The 18,956-nt window shown below is 43.3% G+C and overlaps 1 protein-coding gene across 1 annotated transcript in view; it reads right to left on the bottom strand.

The window, feature by feature from the left end:
* The window catches only part of LOC106602431 (uncharacterized), a 24,700-nt gene extending 5,744 nt beyond the window's left edge, over positions 1 to 18,956 (bottom strand). Inside the window, exons 1-6 of the mRNA XM_014195068.3 lie at positions 18,467 to 18,956; positions 17,720 to 17,850; positions 17,359 to 17,535; positions 14,150 to 14,308; positions 13,695 to 13,806; positions 13,336 to 13,463 (exon numbers count right to left, since the gene is read on the bottom strand). Coding sequence (XP_014050543.2) covers positions 13,336 to 13,463; positions 13,695 to 13,806; positions 14,150 to 14,308; positions 17,359 to 17,535; positions 17,720 to 17,850; positions 18,467 to 18,743 — 984 coding nt within the window. The 5' untranslated portion in view covers positions 18,744 to 18,956. The remainder of the gene's footprint in view (positions 1 to 13,335; positions 13,464 to 13,694; positions 13,807 to 14,149; positions 14,309 to 17,358; positions 17,536 to 17,719; positions 17,851 to 18,466) is intronic.

The following is an 18,956-nucleotide window of genomic DNA, read 5'->3' as shown; positions in this document are numbered from 1 at the left end:
TTTCAGGGTTTTTGGTGGTTTTCCTAAGCCAGGATTCAGACACTGCTAAGACATCCGGGTTGGCAGAGTGTGCTAATGCAGTGAGTAAAATAAACTTAGGGAGTAGGCGTCTAATGTTAACATGCAAGAAACCAAGGCTTTACGGTTACAGAAGTCAACAAATGAGAGCACCTGGGGAGTGGGAGTGGAGCTAGGCACTGCAGGACCTGGATTAACCTCCACGGCTGAAAGGCTATACGAACTGGCCGTCTAGCACGTTCTGAACAGAGAGTAAAAGGAGCAGGTTTCTGGGCACGATAGCATAGATTCAAGGCATAGTGTACAGACAAAGGTAAGGTAGGATGTGAGTACATTGGAGGTAAACCTAGGCATTGAGTAATGATGAGAGAGATATAGTCTCTAGAGACGTTTAAACCAGGTGATATCATCTACAAGACCCTGCTAGGTAAAGTACCCCCTTATCTCCGCTCACTGGTCACCATAGCAGCACCCACCTGTATCACGCGCTCCAGCAGGTATATCTCTCTGGTCACCCCCAAAGCCAATTCCTCCTTTGGCCGTCTCTCTTTCCAGTTCTCTGTTGCCAATGACTGGAACGAACTACAAAAATCTCTGAAACTGGAAACACTTATCTCCCTCACTAGCTTTAAGCACCAGCTGTCAGAGCAGCTCACAGATCACTGCACCTGTACATAGCCCATCTATAATTTAGCCCAAACAACTACCTCTTCCCCTACTGTATTTATTTATTTTATTTTGCTCCTTTGCACCCCATTATCTCTATTTCTACTTTGCACTTTCTTCTACTACAAATCTACCATTCCAGTGTTTTACTTGCTACATTGTATTTACTTTGCCATCATGGACTTTTTTTGCCTTTACCTCCCTTATCTCACCTCATTTGCTCACATTGTATATAGACTTATTTTTCTACTGTATTATTGACTGTATATTTGTTTTACTCCATGTGTAACTCTGTTGTTGTATGTTGTCGAACTGCTTTGCTTTATCTTGGCCAGGTCGCAATTGTAAATGAGAACTTGTTCTCAACTTGCCTACCTGGTTAAATAAAGGTGAAATAAATAAATAAAAAAATATGTAGGAGGTGGAACAACATGGTTGGTTAAGGCATAATGAGCAGGGCTAGAGGCTCTACAGTGAAATAAGACAGTAATCACTAACCAGGACAGTAATGGACGAGGCATATTGATATCAGAGAGAGGCATGCGTAGCCAGGTGAACATGTGTCCAGTGAGTGGTTGGGCTGACTGGGGACACGGCGATTCAGACAGTTAGCAGGCCGATGCTAACAGTTAGTAGGTCGGGGCTAAACAAGCTAGCAGTTAGCAGACCAGGGCTGGCAAGCTAGCAGTTAGCAGACCGGGTTAGCAAGCAAGCAGTTGGCAGACTGGGGCTAGCTGTTAGCAGACCGGGGCAGGCAAGCTAGCAGTTAGCAGACCGGGGCAAGGAAGTTAACAGACCGGTGCTAGCAAGTTAGCCTTTGGGGGACGTCGCGATGGGGGTAAGTCTGTTTTTGCCTCTTCATGCGGTGACGTCGATAGACCAGTCGTGGAATTAGTAGGGTTCCAAGTAGCTCTAGGTAGCTAGTAGGCCACGGTTAGCAGAATGGGCCTTCAGTGGACGTCGCGCCTGAGGGGCCTGTTGGACTACTCGGGCAGATTATGGCGGTATTCCAGTCGTAGAGGATCGGCGGGGTTCCATGCCCCGTACAGGCAGTAGAAGGGGTACGGATATTGTAGCCCAGGAGTGGGTTTCGGTGGTAGCACAGGAGCCCTGGCCGGGCTAGCTTCAGGCTAATTGGTGCTTGCTCCGAGATGGAAACCTCCAGCCAGGAGTAGTCACCCGGGATTGCGGTTAGCTAGTTGCGAAGATCCAGATGAAAATGTTCAGAGATTGCGGTAGGAATCCGGGGATATGGGGGGGAATTGAAAAAAATAATAATAGGTCCGTTATGCTCTGGTTTGAGTCACGTTGTTTGAACTGGCGAGAGCTTTCCGAGCTAAAGGTTAGCTGATGACCGCTAGCAATGGTTTGCTGACTGATAGCTGGTAGGCACTAGCGGTTCTGGGGGGGGGGGGACCCCCTTGTGGCCCCCCTAAATGTGGAGTATGAAATCATTTTTACATAACTCATTTTTGCTATCGTTATTTTTTTACGTCCGTTATTAGACAGTGGCAAGGTGGAACATGGTCTTTTGCCTGCTAATGCCTGCAATGCAGTGAAGAAAACGATATGACAAAAATAACGTCTAATGTAACTGGCCCTCTAACAGTACAACTGGCTCCAGCTTGGCCCCCCCAGTTGAAATGGTCTAGAACCGCCACTGCTGGTAGGTAGTTAGCTGGCTAGCTTCAGTTGAGGGATTCCAGATCCGAAGTAAATAGGAATAGTAAATAAAAAAACAGATCCACGCCACATTGGGTGAGGCGGGTTGCAGGAGAGTATTTAGAAGTTGAGGTTTAGGAAAATATTAAAAAAGATATGCGAAGAAAAATGTGTAAAAAGATATATACAAGAGACTCGACAGGACAAAGACATCTGACTGCTACGCCATCTTGGATTGTGATGCAATGGAAAGTCCCTAGTGGACTAAACCGATATGACGGCTTGTTACACAAAATTTAAAGGGAGGGCATGTAAGAAAGAGCGGGAGAAAAGACAAAGGACTTTACTATCCTACACACAGCTGATAACTATGCCAAAACCTGAGAAGATTCCAAACAGGAAGCGCCCTCTCTGACTATTTCTTGGCCTTCTTGATCATCTCTATCCAAAACAGGGGATCTCTGCTGTAACGCTCCCATAGGCTCTCAGAAGGCGCCAGAACGTTGAATGATGACTTTGCAGGCCATGGCTGAAAAACAGTAGCGCATTTGGATAGTGGTCGATCTGAGAACAATGAGACTGGGGGCGCGTGCACGAGACGACTCCATGTTTTTATTTTTTCGTCTTTGAACGAAAACAGGGTTTCCTGGTCGGAATATTATCGCTTTTTTATGAGAAAAATCGCATAAAAATTGATTTTAAACAGCGTTTGACATGCTTCGAAGTACGGTAATGGAATATTTTGAAATTCTTTGTCACGAAACGTGCCGGGAGCGTCACCCTTCTTTACCCTTCGGATAGTGTCTTGAACGCACGAACAAAACGCCGCTATTTGGATATAACTATGGATTATTTGGAACCAAACCAACATTTGTTATTGAAGTAGAAGTCCTGGGAGTGCATTCTGACGAAGAACAGCAAAGGTAATCCAATTTTTCTTATAGTAAATCTGAGTTTGGTGAGTACCAAACTTGGTGGGTGTCAAAATAGCTAGCCATGATGGCCGGGCTATCTACTCAGAATATTGCAAAATGTGATTTCACCGAAAAGCTATTTTAAAATCGGACACCGCGATTGCATAAAGGAGTTCTGTATCTATAATTCTTAAAATAATTGTTTTTTGTGAACGTTTATCGTGAGTAATTTAGTAAATTCACCGGAAGTGTTCGGTGGGAATGCTAGTTCTGAACGTCACATGCTAATGTAAAAAGCTGTTTTTTGATATAAATATGAACTTGATTGAACAAAACATGCATGTATTGTGTAACATAATGTCCTAGGAGTGTCATCTGATGAAGATCATCAAAGGTTAGTGCTGCATTTAGCTGTGGTTTTGGTTTTTGTGACATATGCTAGCTTGAAAAATGGGTGTCTGATTATTTCTGGCTGGGTACTCTGCTGACATAAGCTAATGTTTTGCTTTCGCTGTAAAGCCTTTTTGAAATCGGACAGTGTGGTTAGATAAAGGAGAGTCTTGTCTTTAAAATGGTGTAAAATAGTCATATGTTTGAAAAATGTAAGTTTTTGGATTTTTGAGGAATTTGTAATTCGCGCCACGCCTATCATTGGATATTGGAGCAGGTGTTCCGCTAGCGGAACGTCTAGATGTAAGAGGTTAAACAGCTTAGAAAATTCCAGAAAATGATGTCATGGCTTTAGAAGCTTCTGATAGGCTAATTGACATCATTTGAGTCAATTGGAGCTGTACCTGTGGATGTATTTCAAGGCCTACCTTCAAACTCAGTGCCTCTTTGCTTGATATCATGGGAAAGTCAAAAGAAATCAGCCAAAACCTCTACAAGTCTAGTTCAGCCTTGGGAGCAAATTCCTAATGCCTGAAGGTACCACATTCATCTGTACAAACAATAGTAATAAACACCATGGGACCACGCAGCCGTCATACCGCTCAGGAAGGAGATGCGTTCTGTCTCCTAGAGATGAACGTACTTTGGTGCGAAAAGTGCTAATCAATCCCAGAACAACAGCAAAGGACCTTGTGAAGATGCTGGAAGAAACAGATACAAAAGTATCTATATCCACAGTAAAACGAGTCCTACAGTGAGGGAAAAAAAGTATTTGATCTCCTGCTGATTTTGTACGTTTGCCCACTGACAAAGAAATGATCAGTCTATAATTTTAATGGTAGGTTTATTTGAACAGTGAAAGACAGAATAACGATAAAATATCCAGAAAAACGCATGTCGAAAATGTTATAAAATGATTTGCATTTTAATGAGGGAAATAAGTATTTGACCCCTCTGCAAAACATGACTTAGTACTTGTTGGCAATCAGAGGTCAGACGTTTCTTGTAGTTGGCCACCAGGTTTTCACACATCTCAGGAGGGATTTTGTCCCACTCCTCTTTGCAGATCTTCTCCAAGTCATTAAGGTTTCGAGGCTGACGTTTGGCAACTCGAACCTTCAGCTCCCTCCACAGATTTTCTATGGGATTAAGGTCTGGAGACTGGCTAGGCCACTCCAGGACCTTAATGTGCTTCTTCTTCAGCCCACTCCTTTGTTGCCTTGGCCGTGTGTTTTGGGTCATTGTCATGCTGGAATACCCATCCACGACCCATTTTCAATGCCCTGGCTGAGGGAAGGAGGTTCTCACCCAAGATTTGACGATACATGGCCCCGTCCATCGTCCCTTTGATGCGGTGAAGTTGTCCTGTCCCCTTAGCAGAAAAACACCCCCAAAGCATAATGTTTCCACCTCCATGTTTGACGGTGGGGATGGTATTCTTGGGGTCATAGGCAGCATTTCTCCTCCTCCAAACACGGCGAGTTAAGTTGATGCCAAAGAGCTCCATTTTGGTCTCATCTGATCACAACACTTTCACCCAGTTGTACTCTGAATCATTCAGATGTTCACTGGCAAACTTCAGACGGCATGTATATGTGCTTTCTTGAGCAGGGGGACCTTGAGGGCGCTGCAGGATTTCAGTCCTTCACGGCGTAGTGTGTTACCAATTGTTTTCTTAGTGACTATGGTCCCAGCTGTCTTGAGATCATTGACAAGATCCTCCCGTGTAGTTCTGGGCTGATTCCTCACCGTTCTCATGATCATTGCAACGCCACGAGGTGAGATCTTGCATGGAGCCCCAGACTGAGGGAGATTGACAGTTCTTTTGTGTTTCTTCCATTTGCGAATAATCGCACGAAATGTTGTCACCTTCTCACCAAGCTGCTTGGCGATGGTCTTGTAGCCCATTCCAGCCTTGTGTAGGTCTACAATCTTGTCCCTGACATCCTTGGAGAGCTCTTTGGTCTTGGCCATGGTGGAGAGTTTGGAATCTGATTGATTGATTGCTTCTGTGGGCAGGTGTCTTTTATACAGGTAACAAACTGAGATTAGGAGCACTCCCTTTAAGAGTGTGCTCCTAATCTCAGCTCGTTACCTGTAAAAGACACCTGGGAGCCAGAAATCTTTCTGATTGAGAGGGGGTCAAATACTTATTTCCCTCATTAAAATGCTAATAATTTTATGACATGTGTTTTTCTGGATTTTTTTGTTGTTATTCTGTCTCTCACTGTTCAAATAAACCTACCATTAAAATTATAGACTGATTATTTCTTTGTCAGTGGGCAAACATACAAAATCAGCAGGGGATCAAATACTTTTTTCCCTCACTGTATATCGACATCACCTGAAAGGCCGCTCAGCAAGAAAGAAGCCACTGCTCCAAAACCTCCATTAAAAAAGCCAGACTACAGTTTGCAACTGCACATGGGGACAAAGATCGTACTTTTTGGAGAAATGTCCTCTGGTCTGATGAAACAAAAATAGAACTGTTTGGCTATAATGACCATGTTTGGAGGAAAAAGAGGGAGGCTTGCAAGCCGAAGAACACCATCCCAACCGTGAAGAACCGGGGTGGCAGCATCATGTTGTGGGCGTGCTTTGCTGCAGGAGGGACTGGTGCACTTCACAAAATAGATGGCATCATGAGGTAGGAAAATTATGTGGATTCATTGAAGGACCATCTCAAGACATCAGTCAGGAAGTTAAAGCTTGGTGGCAAATGGGTCTTCCAAATGGACAATGACCGACCCCAAGCATACTTCCAAAGTTGCGGCAAAATGGCCTAAGGCCAACAAAGTCAAGGTATTGGAGTGGCCATCACAAAGCCCTGACCTCAATCCTATAGAAAATTTGTGGGCAGAACTGAAAAAGTGTGTGAGCAAGGAAGCTTACAAACCTGACTCAGTTACAGCAGCTCTATCAGGAGGAATGGGCCAAAATTCACCCAACTTATTGTGGGAAGCTTGTGGAAGGCTATCCAAAACATTTCACCCAAGTTAAACAATTTAAAGGCAATGCTACCAAATACTAATTGAGTGTATGTAAACTTCTGACCCACTGGGAATGTGAAATAAATAAAATCTGAGAAAATTCTCTCTATTATTGACATTTCACATTATTAAAATACAGCAGTGATCCTAACTGACCTAAAACAGGGACTTTTTACTAGGATTAAATGTCAGGAATTGTGAAAAACTGAGTTGAAATGTATTTGACTAAGGTGTATGTAAACTTTCGACTTCAACTGTATATATTTACGCCTGTATGTCTCGTCCCTGTTGAAATCGCTGGTCCGTCTGCTGGAGAGTCAGTCGACAGAAAGTCTCTGGTCGTGTTCTCCAGAACACAATATCTTTCGTGGCTGTAGCTTGTCCTCTGTTATACTGGATACATCAGACGTACCAATGGTCATTTGATAGGGAAATGTTCTACAGAATGAATTCTTCTGAGTACCATTCGGTCGTTCGATAGGGAAGTGTTCTCCTCTCGTCTTCGGTCGAGTTTACTAGACTATTTTACATATACAGCTGCACACTGTGAACGTGTAGTCTTGTAGTTTTCTTAACCAGCTCCATGCTTTGCGGTCTATAGAGCAGTAGTGATTTAAACACGTGGACTCCAGTCCCTGCGTTTTCTTGACTTAATGTAAATTTTGTTACGAGTGCTATTTAAGCACTCAGGGAAAAAGGGGCAGTCCCTCCTTTTTTCGTAAAGTCTGTGCTCATGGGGGCATGGCCACTGACTTGGTTAAGACTTCATATTAAAAACAATTATCTAATTTAGAAGGCTAACATCACATCTTCTCGCAAATAGTTTCATATTTAATCATATCCGTTCCCCCACATTTGGATGTGACCCTGACAACTGGGGAATATATACATTGAGTTATTTTGTTCTACCGTCTTTCATGACATCCCCAAACACAACTGATTGTTCTTCGAGTACCCACGGACCACTCCAAGCCCTTTGATTTACGGAAATATTGTTTCATTCCCCACTTTTGGATGATGGATTTTTGGCGGGAAGAATGTCTTTGTTTCACAGACTAAATCCTCTCAATACTGCATGTCCAGTGAAGAGAGTTTCTGCAAGGAATTTATGACTATCATGAAACGGCCAACTTCACCCCTCTTCCCCTCTGTGGGAGAGAGAGAGCACTGTAGAGCAGAGCCACTAACCTGATCCTTCAGATCTGAACAGGAGAACCATGACATTACAAAGACCTTCAATACTTTGTCAAGTAAACATTAATTAGTGCAATATCCTCAACTCACTATAAAAAAACTGTATCATCCTAAAGGAACATATACTGAACAAAAATATAAATGCATCATGCAACAATTCAAAATATTTACTGAGTTACAGTTCATATAAGAAAATCAGTCAATGTAAAGAAATAAATTAGGCCCTACTCTATGGATTTCACATGACAGGGAATACAGAAATGCATCTGTTGGTCACATATACAGTACCTTAAAAAAAAGTAGCGGTGTGGATCAGAAAACCAGTCAGTATCTGGTGTGATCACCATTTGCCTCATGCAGCGCGACACGTTTCCTTTGCATAGAGTTGATCAGGCTGTTGATTGTGGCCTGTGGAAGGTTGTCCTACTCCTCTTCAATGGCTGTGCAAAGTTGCTGGATATTGGCGGTAACTTGAACACGCTGTTTCACAGATGTCAATCCAGAGCATCCCAAACATGCTCAATGGCTGACATTTCTGGTGAGTATGTAGGCCATGGAAGAACTGGGAAATGTTCAGCTTCCAGGAATTGTGTACAGATCCTTGTGACATTGGGCTGTGCATTATCATGCTTAAACATGAGGTGATGGTGGTGGATGAATGGCATGACAATGGGACTCTCTGTGTATTCAAATTTCCATCAATAAAATGCAATTGTGTTTGTTTTCATGAAGGTTTTGTTTCAGGACCACTATTGTTTTCACTATATATTCTAAATCTTGGTGATGTCATTCGGAAACACAATGTCAACTTTCACCGCTATGCGGACAACACACAGCTAGCTGTACATTTAGATTAAACATGCTGTAGCCCCAAAATGTCCTACCCTGGAAGCCTGTGTTTGAGACATAAGGAAGTGGATGGCGGCAAATGTTTTACTTTTAAACTCTGACAAACTTCTAGGTCCTAAGAAACAAAGAGGTCTGCTGTTTGATCTGACAATTCATCTGGATGGTTGTACAGTCGTCTCAAATGAAACTGAAGGATCTCGGCGTTACTCTGGACTCTGATCTCTTTTGACAAACATATCAAGAATATTTGAAGGGCAACTTTTTTTCCATCTTCGTGACATTGCAAAAATCAGAAACCTTTTGTCCAAAAATTATGCAGATAGCTAATCCATCTTTTCTCACTTCTAGATTAGACTTCTGCAATGCTCTACTCTCCGGCTACCAGGATAAAGCACTAAATAAACTTCAGTTAAATGCAGCTGCTAGTATCTTGACTATAACCAAACAATTTGATCATATTACTCCAGTGGTAGCCTCTCTACACTGGCCTCCTGTGTTGGGGCTAGGGGGCAGTATTTTCACGGCCGGATGAAAAACGTACCCAATTTGAACAGGTTAGTACTCTGGCCCAGAAACTAGAATATGCATATTATTAGTAGATTTGGATAGAAAACACTCTGAAGTTTCTAAAACTGTTTGAATGGTGTCTGTAAGTATAACAGAACTCATATGGCAGGCAAAAACCTGAGACAAATACAAGCAGGAAATGAAAATCTTGTGGCTGTACTTTTTTCAAGTCATTGCCAATGGAACACACAGTGACTAAGGATTCATTTTGCACATCCTAAGGCTTCCACTAGATGTCAACAGTCTTTAGAAAGTTGTTTGAGGCATCTATGATGATCAGAGACCGAATGAGAAGGCTGGGAAGTTGGTAACCCAGGGAATGACATCACTTAATTGGAGCGCGTTCATGTGAGAAGGGACCTGTGTTCCAAAACGTTTTTCAAGACACAGGAATGGTCCGGTAAGAAATATTACTGAAGTTTCACGTTAAAATGGCCCTAAAGATTGATGCTATACAACGTTTGAACGAACGTAAATAGATTTTTTTTTTTTACTTTGTTGTGACACTTTCCTCGCGCGTCCTACATTTTGAGTAGCTTACTGAACGCGCTAACAACATGGAGTTATTTGGACATAAATTATGAACTTTATCGAACAAAACAACATTTGTTGTGGACCTGGGATTCCTGGAAGTGCCTTCTGATGAAGATTACTAAAGGTAAGTGAATATTTCTACTGTTATTTATGCATTTAGATGACTCATATGGCGGCTATCTGTATTGCCTAGTGTATATTTCTGAGCGCAGTACTCAGATTATTGCAAAGTGTGCTTTCCCAGTAAAGTTATTTTGAAATCTGTCAATGCTGTTGCATTCAGGAGATGTTAATCTATAATTCTTTGAATAACAGTAATATTTTATCAACATTTATAATGAGTATTTTTGTAAATTCACCGGCAGTTTTGGGGGAGATACATTTTCTGAACGTCACGCGCCGATGTAAAATGCTGTTTTCGGATATAAATATGAACTCGATAGAACAAAAAATGCATGCATTGTCTAACAATGTCCTAGGAGTGTCATCTGATGAAGATTGTCAAAGGTTAGTGCATAATTTTAGCTGGTTTTCTGCTTTTGGTGACGCCTGTCCTTGCATTGAAAATGGCTGTGTGTAATTTTTTTGTCTATGTACTCTCCTAACATAATCTAACTTATGCTTTCGCCGTAAAGCCTCTTTGAAATCGGACAATGTGGTTGGATTAAGGAGATGTTTATCTTTCAAATGGTGTAAAATACTTCATTGTTTGAGAAATTGAAATTACCGTAAATTCCGGACTATAAGCCGCAACTTTTTTCCCAGGCTTTGAACCTCGCGGCTTAAACAATGACGCGGCTAATATATGGATTTTTCTCGCTTTCAATTTTTTTTTCCCCCAAAAAACACATTCTGTGACGTGCTCAATTTTTTGGCGGCATGAAGCTTTCAGTAGACCAATGAAATTGCCGAACGGGTTAAGGTCAAACAACTTTTTTGTTTACTGTTTAGATTAAATCGAGCGCTCTCAAACTTCCCATCATTCTGAGTCATTTTTTAGTCATTTTGTCACCCTCATCATGGCAAAGACACGGAGAAATGCATATGATGCAGCTTTCAAGTTGAAGGCGATTGATCTGGCTGTTGGAAAAGGAAATAGAGCTGATGCACGGGAGCTTGGTCTTAATGAGTCGATGATAAGACGTTGGAAACAGCAGCGTGAGGAATTGAAAAGACAACTAAAGCTTACTGCACATTTATTTTTTGTTACAAGCCGTGTTTTGTTAAAGCCTATTTATTTTTGTTACAAGCCGTGTTTCGTTAAAGCCTGTGTAAAGTTCATTTGTTTCAATGTACCGGTAGGCACCTGCGGCTTAGACATGTGCGGCTTATTTATGTTCAAAATAAAAAAATACGTTTTAATTCAGTGGGTGCGGCTTATATTCAGGTGCGCTTAATAGTCCGGAAATTACGGTATTAGATTTTTGCTGTTTTGAATTTCGCGCCATGTATCTTGTCAAGCAATCCCATTACCGGGATAAGAACGGGAAGGGGTGGCCCAACAGGTTAAGGCTAGGGCTGATTTCAAGTTTTTACTGCTAACCTAGAAAGCATTATATGGACTTGCTCCTACAACTCTCGCTGATTTGGTCCTGCCGTAAATACCTATACGTTTGCTACAGTCACAAGACGCAGACCTCCTTATTGTCCCTATAATTTCTCAGCAAACAGCTGGAGGCAGGGCTTTCTATAGAGCTACAATTGTATTGAATGGTCTGCTTATCCCAGAGAGAGACGCAGACTCTGTCTCGACCTTTAAGTCTTTACCAAGACTCATCTCTGCAGTAGGTCCTATGATTGAGTGTAGTCTGGCCCACGGGAGCGAAGGTAAACGGCAAGGCACTGGAGTGACAAACCGCCCTTGCTGTCTCTGCCTGGCCGGCTCCCCTCTCTCCACTGGGATTCTCTGCCTCTGACCCTATTACAGGAGCTGAGTCACTGGCTTACTAGTGCTCTTCCATGCCATCCCTAGGAGGGGTGCGTCACTTGAGTGGGTTGAGTCACGGACGTGATCTTTCTGTCCGGTTTTGCACCCCCTATGCGGTGGAAGAGATCTTTGTGGGCTACACTCAGCCTTTGTGTCAGGGTAGTAAGTTGGTGGTCTGTTGATATCCCTCTAGTGGTGTGGGGGTTGTCCTTTGGCAAAGTGGGTGGGGATTTATCCCCATCCCCCCGTCTCAGCCTCCAGTATATATGCTGCAATAGTCTGTGCCGGGGGGCTTGGGTCAGTCTGTCTGGTGAAATTATCCTATCTTATCTCGTCCTGTGTGAACTTAAAGTATGCTCCCTCTAATTCTCCCTAATTCTCCCATGCATCAGTACTACTTTGCCTGATTACTTCTGGCTGTACCCTTCCCCAGCACCCGGTCGTGCTGCAGCTCCAGTTTCTGCTGTTTTGCCTGTGGCTATGGAACCCTGACCTGTTCACCGGACGTGCTAACTTGTCCCGGACCTGCTGTTTTCGACTCTCTCGCTCTCACTCTCTCCCCGCACCTGCTGTCTCGACCTCTGAATGCTCGGCTATGAAAAGCCAACTGACATTTTATCCTGAGGTGCTGACCTGTTGCACCCTCGACAACCACTGTGATTATTATTTGACCCTGCTGGTCATCTATGAACATCTTGAAGAACGATCTGGCCTTAATGGCCGCAAACTCTTATAATCGCCACCTGGCACAGCCAGAAGAGGACTGGCCACTCTTCAGACCCCGTTCCACTCTAGGTTTCTTCCTAGGTTCCTGCCTTTCCAGGGAGTTTTTCCAGAGCCACCGTGCTTCTACATCTGCATTGCTTGCTGTTTGGGGTTTTAGGCTGGGTTTCTGTATAAGCACTTAATGACATCTGCTGATGTAAAAAGGGCTTTATAAATACATTTGATTTGATTCACACTGGTGGCAGCTGTAGTATTTCTCCCATGTGGACCCTCTAGTGCCTCTACAGGCTGGATGAGTGGGAGAAACTGGCCCGGCACAGGTGGCAGCCAAACGGTTTCTCCTCCATGTACATCCTCTGGTGGATCTCCACACGTTTGGGGAAATGGAAGGCTTTCCCACCGAACGAACACGTGAAGCGCTTCTCTTTGGCGCTGCCACCTTTACTGATTCCATCTCTACTACTGTCATTTGGCAATGGGCTTGTGTAGCCATTTAGTGTTGAGGCACTGGCATTGTCTGAGGTCTGGTTTAACATTAGGAGAGTGTGAGGAGGATGAAGGCCAGGGAGTGTCTGTGTTGTCACAGGGTCCATGTTCCAGTTGATAGATCCTATAGAAGACAGGCTGAAGGCAGCACCTGTTAGGGGGTTAACCTGAGGCGCCATCAGTCTCTCTGAATCACAACTATAGGAGCAGGACGGAGCATCACTAACCGAGTTTGTCTGTTCTCTCCCGCCGCATACCGCAGACCAATTCAACGCCTCTCCCTGGTCTCAGCCAGTCTGTTGTCATAGAGACTAAGTTAGGATGTTGTTTTGTGTTCCATTGTCTGTTTCTGGTTGTGGTTAACAGTTTTATTCCCCAGCCCAGAGTTGAAGATGCTGTCCCAACCACTGACCTCCACCATGTTGCCTCTAGTCCTGGCCTGCTCAGTGATGTTGTCCCCTGGGCCCTTGGTTGCACCCATCTGGATCTGGGAATCCAAGATGGCCACCCAGTCTCCTCTGTTAGCCTCCAGCCAACCACCTGTAGGTAGAGGTTCAAAAATAGACTTTACAAACATGGTAGAGAACTCTACATATGGAGTTTCTTTTGTCAATTACTTGGTCAAGTTCACATTATAATATGTGTTTTTGTATGTAAACATAAGTTGCATTGATTTCATTTTATGAATGGATAAATAATAATAGCCATGTGCATCACTATTCCCATTGAAGATCTATTACTGTATGAAGGCTATATGTATTTCTCTCTTACCTTGCTCCCCTATCTTTATTCCACTCAGCAGATCAGTGTTCTCTGGTCCATCTTCTATTGTCTCCTCTTTGACCAGCAACAGATCAGGCTTCCCATCCTCCATGTATACTGACTGTAAGAGATACAGAGTGAGAGGATGTTGGATCAAGAAATACCCTGCTATGGAGCATCTTCTGATTGGGCAATGAGGGATTGCAACGAGTACTATGCAAACATGTTAGTTGATTTGATTACTTGACACTCTTTAATAGTTGTATAATTCAAAGGCATGCTCAAGACCTGGGCCTGTATCCACAAAGAGTCTCAGAGTAGGAGTGTTGATCTTTAAATATAATTTTATTCATTATGATCTAATAGGCTAAACTGATCCTAGATCGGCACTTCTACTCTGAGAGGCTATGTGGATACGGGACCTGAACTAATACCATTCAGACAGTAGTTCACAGAGGGCTCACCTCAGTGAGACTGTGTGTGGTCCTGTGCTGCTCAGCTGGTTCCTCTGTGGGTTCAGGAGGTGTAGTCTGGTTGTCCTCCATGACCATGGTCCCCTCAGGGTTCTCCAGACCCTCCTCACACCCCTCCACCTTTATTAGCAACACCTCTGGACCCTCCTCCTGGAAGAGACAGATGATAAAGATTACTGACACACTCCCTCAACTATGTACACACAGGTAAAATACACCTTCAACATGGAGTGTTTACCCATCCCCACTACGTTTGAGTCCTGTACTGTAGTTACAGAATGACTTCATTGCTGTTAAACCCATCATGGTGGACATAAATATGATGTTGTGGGTAAAAACAAGTCAGCTATGATAAGTCAAGTAATCATCAGACAAACCTGACTAAAAACTCTGACACGCCCAGTAGGTGTTTGTTAGTGTGTGGGTTTTTGTAGGTATATTTGTTGAGTGTTCACTGAGTGTACAAACCATTAGGAACATCTTCAGAATACAATTCATTGGGGCATGGACTAGAGGTCGACCGATTATGATTTTTCAACGCTGATACCGATACCTATTATTGGGGGACCAAAAAAAGCCGACACCAATTAAATCGGACGATTTATTTTATTTATTTGTAATAATGACAATTACAACAATACTGAATGAACACTTATTTTAACTTAATATAATACATAAATAAAATCAATTTAGCATCAAATAAATAATGCAAAAACAAAGTGTTGGAGAAGAAAGTAAAAGTGCGATATGTGCCATGTAAGAAAGCTAACGTTTAAGTGCCTTGCTCAGAACATGGGACCATATGAAAGCTGGTGGTTCCTTTTAACACGAGTCTTCAATATTCCCAGGTAAGAAGTTTTAGGTTGTAGTTATTATAGGAATTATAGGACTATTTCTCTCTATACGATTTGTATTTCATATACCTTTGACTATTGGATGTTCTTATAGGCACTTTAGTATTGCCAGTGTAACAGTATAGCTTCCGTCCCTCTCCTCGCTCCTACCTGGGCTCGAACCAGGAACACATCGACAACAGCCACCCTCGAAGCAGCGTTACCCATGTAGAGCAAGGGGAACAACTACTCCAAGTCTCAGAGCGAGTGACATTTGAAACGCTATTAGCGCGCACCCGCTAACTAGCTAGCCATTTCACATCGGTTACACCAGCCTAATCTTGGGAGTTGATAAGCTTGAAGTCATAAACAGCGCAAGGCATTGCGAAGAGCTGCTGGCAAAACGCACGAAAGTGCTGTTTGAATGAATGCTCACGAGCCTGCTGGTGCCTACTACCGCTCAGTCAGACTGCTCTATCAAATCATAGGCTTAATTATAATATAATAAACACACAGAAATATGAGCCTTAGGTCATTAATATGGTCGAATCCGGAAACTATCATCTCGAAAACAAAACTTTTTTTCTTTCAGTGAAATACGGAACCGTTCTGTATTTTATCTAACGGGTGGCATCCCTAAGTCTAAATATTCCTGTTACATTGCACAACCTTCAATGGTATGTCATAATTACGTAAAATTCTGGCAAATTAGTTCGCAACGAGCCAGGCAATGAGCGCAAGAGCAGTGACACAATTTCATGTTAGCAGGCAATATTAACTAAATATGCAGGTTTAAAAATATATACTTGTGTATTGATTTTAAAATAAGGCATTGATGTTTATGGTTAGGTACATTGGTGCAACGACAGTGCTTTTTTTTGCAAATGCGCTTGTTAAATTATCACTCGTTTGTTCGAAGTAGGCTGTGATTCGATGAGAAATTAACAGGCACCGCATCGATTATATGCAACGCAGGACACGTTAGATAAACTAGTAATATCATCAACCATGTGTAGTTAACTAGTGATTATGTTAAGATTGATAGTTTTTTATAAGATAAGTTTAATGCTAGCTAGCAACTTACCTTGGCTTCTTGCTGCCCTCGCGTAACAGGTAGTCAGCCTGCCATGCAGGCTCCTCGTGGAGTGCAATGTAAGGCAGGTGGTTAGAGCGTTGGACTAGTAACCAGAAGGTTGCAAAAACGAATCCCCCCTGAACAAGGCAGTTAACCCCCGTTCCTAGGCCGTCATTGAAAATAAGAATGTGTTCTTAATCTGACTTGTAAAAAATAAATAGGGAAATCGGTGGCCAAAAATACCGATTACCGATTATTATGAAAACTCAAAATCGGCCCTAATTAATCGGCCATTCCGATTAATCGGTCGACCTCTAGCATGGACTCTACAAGGTGTCGGAAGCGTTCTACAGGGATGCTGGCCCATGTTGACTCCAATGATTCTCACAGTTGTGTCAAGTTGGCTGGATGTCTTTTGGGTGATGGACCATTCTTGATACACGTGGGAAACTATTGAGCGTGAAAAACCCAGCAGCGTTGCAATTCTTGACACACTCAAATCGGGTGCACCTGGCAACTACTACCATACCCGTTCAAAGGCACTTAAATATTTTGTCTTGCCCATTCACATATACACAATCCATGTCTCAATGCTTAAAAATCCTTCTTTAACCTGTCTCTTCCCCTTCATTTACACCGATTGAAGTGAATTTAACAGGTGACATCAATAAGAGGTCATAGCTTTCACCTGGTCAGTCTGTCATGGAAATAGCAGGTGTTCCTAATGTTTTGTGCACTAAGTGTATATTGGTGAAAAAGCACTGTTGTGTATATGCAGAATAGGGTGAGATCAGAATAATGGTCTGGGGCTGTTTTTCATGGTTCGGGCTAGGTCCCTTAGTTTCAGTGAAGGGATATCTTAATGCTATAGCATACAATGACATTCTAGACGATTTGTGGCAACAGTTTGGGGAAGGCCCTTTCCTGTTTCAGCATGACAATGCCCCCGTGCACAAAGCGAGGTCCATACAGAAATGTACCAGTTCCCTCTAGATAGATCAGTCTGTCTCTCTAAACCCAGGGATATGTTTCCATGGACCATCTCTGTAGCGTAAGAACAAAACAGATCATCCCCGCCAGTGTCTAACGCATCACCATCTCCGCGGGAATAAACCATACTCTGGCTCTGGCGAAATAACGGTAAGTACACCAAGCCAGGATCAGGAGGACAGACCGGTGGCCCTAGTCTCTCTGGGTCTGATCTGTATTCAGATAGTGTGTGTGTGTGTGTAAGAGCCTGTGTGTTACAGTCTTGGTGTCTGTCTCTGACTTGAGGACGGCATTGGACTGACCTCTGTGATGCTGCGTCGGTTCCTGGACTGGAGCGCAGCGGCGGTGGATAGGTCCTCTGTGGCTACAGGGGGTGCCACTCCAGACGCTGCAACAGCCTGGATGTCTCTGCTGTGCCGTGGGTCCTCCTCTCCTTCAGACCTCTCCAGCTTGACCCCTGGGCCTGCAGCCTCTGCAGACTGACACAAGAGGGGAAGTTATTAGTGGTACATGAGTTGAATTGGATAACAATGTCATTGGGAAGTCTCACAAGCTCCCCTATGGCAGATAAATAAGGATGTACATGTAAGCAAGTGAATAGCTCAGGGGAGCCTTTCTGTAGTAAAGTAAATGTAATTTTGAATTCGACACTATTACACTAACCTCTATCATGATAACATGCTGGGTTGAGGTTCCACTGTCCTCATCAACAGTGATTGGTTGGTCATCTTTCCATGTATTGTGTCCCGCTGGCTTCACAAAGCTTCTGTAGCCTTCAGTGAGATGTCCTTCACCTGAGAGAGTGATTGGGGGAAAAGAGATGGTTAGATTCTGTCAATGCTGAACGCTATATTGAACACTATTGACAGTTTTGACACTGTATAGAATTGGCAAGGATATAAGTTAACATTTCTCATAATTTCCTGAAATACTATTATTGATTGATGTATTATGTTCCATGCATCACATTGTTTTCACTGAGTAAATAATAGGAAATTCAGTAAATCAAGACTCTGGGTTGAATATGATATTGTGTCTGCGCAAGTGTAACGGTGTAGGTTCCGTCCCTCTCTTCGCCCCAACCCGGGCTCCAACCAGGGACCCTTGCACACATCAACAACGGACACCCACGAAGCATCGTTACCCATCGCGCCACAAAAGCCGCGGCCCTTGCAACGCAAGGGGAAACCCTACTTCAAGTCTCAGAGCGAGTGACGTCACTGATTGAAACGCTATTAGCGCTCACCACCGCTAACTAACCATTTCACATCGGTTACACAAGATCGCAAAGTAATCAGGGGAGTTATTGCATACTATCCAAAAACTGACCAAGACCCATTGTGATAAACACATTTAAAGCCGCAGAGGGGAAACGGGGCGACAGGCCCCGCAGTCTCCTGAAAAATGTACCTCTTGCCATTCCTCTGTATCGGTCGAGGATCTTGACACTACTGGGACGACTGCCGAGGACGCGCTCTCGCATTGTCCTCTCTGCGCGCTCCCGTGCCACCTTCAGTTCCAGTAGTTTCCTCCGCAATGCCCTGTTTTCTTTCTGGCTTTGAGTTATTTCCAAACGAAACACTGCATAGTCGTCATCTACGAGTTTACAGATATCTGCCACGGCTGCATTCGCTAGCACCTCCATGATGGAGGCTATTTGAGTGTGAAAAACCATACAGTTATCCATTGTTGGCTAACATTAGCAGTTAACATTTAACTAGCGTCACCTAGATAACGTATATCAACCAAGTCCTGTATCCAACGCGAATTAAAGACTACCTAGGGTATGCGATGCTGTGAAGTTACATTGATCATATTTTGAGTTCCAGGGTGTTGGTTAATAAACGTCAAAATAAGAACAACATGAAAGCTTTTCAGTTGTTTTCTTTTTCTTCTTTGT

This window comes from Salmo salar, chromosome 04, assembly GCF_965601325.2.
Source record: "Salmo salar chromosome 04, fSalSal1, whole genome shotgun sequence".
Taxonomy (NCBI): Eukaryota; Metazoa; Chordata; class Actinopteri; order Salmoniformes; family Salmonidae; genus Salmo; species Salmo salar.
The sequence above is the reverse complement of the archived record's forward strand: the minus strand, read 5'-3'. Positions and strand labels throughout refer to the sequence as shown.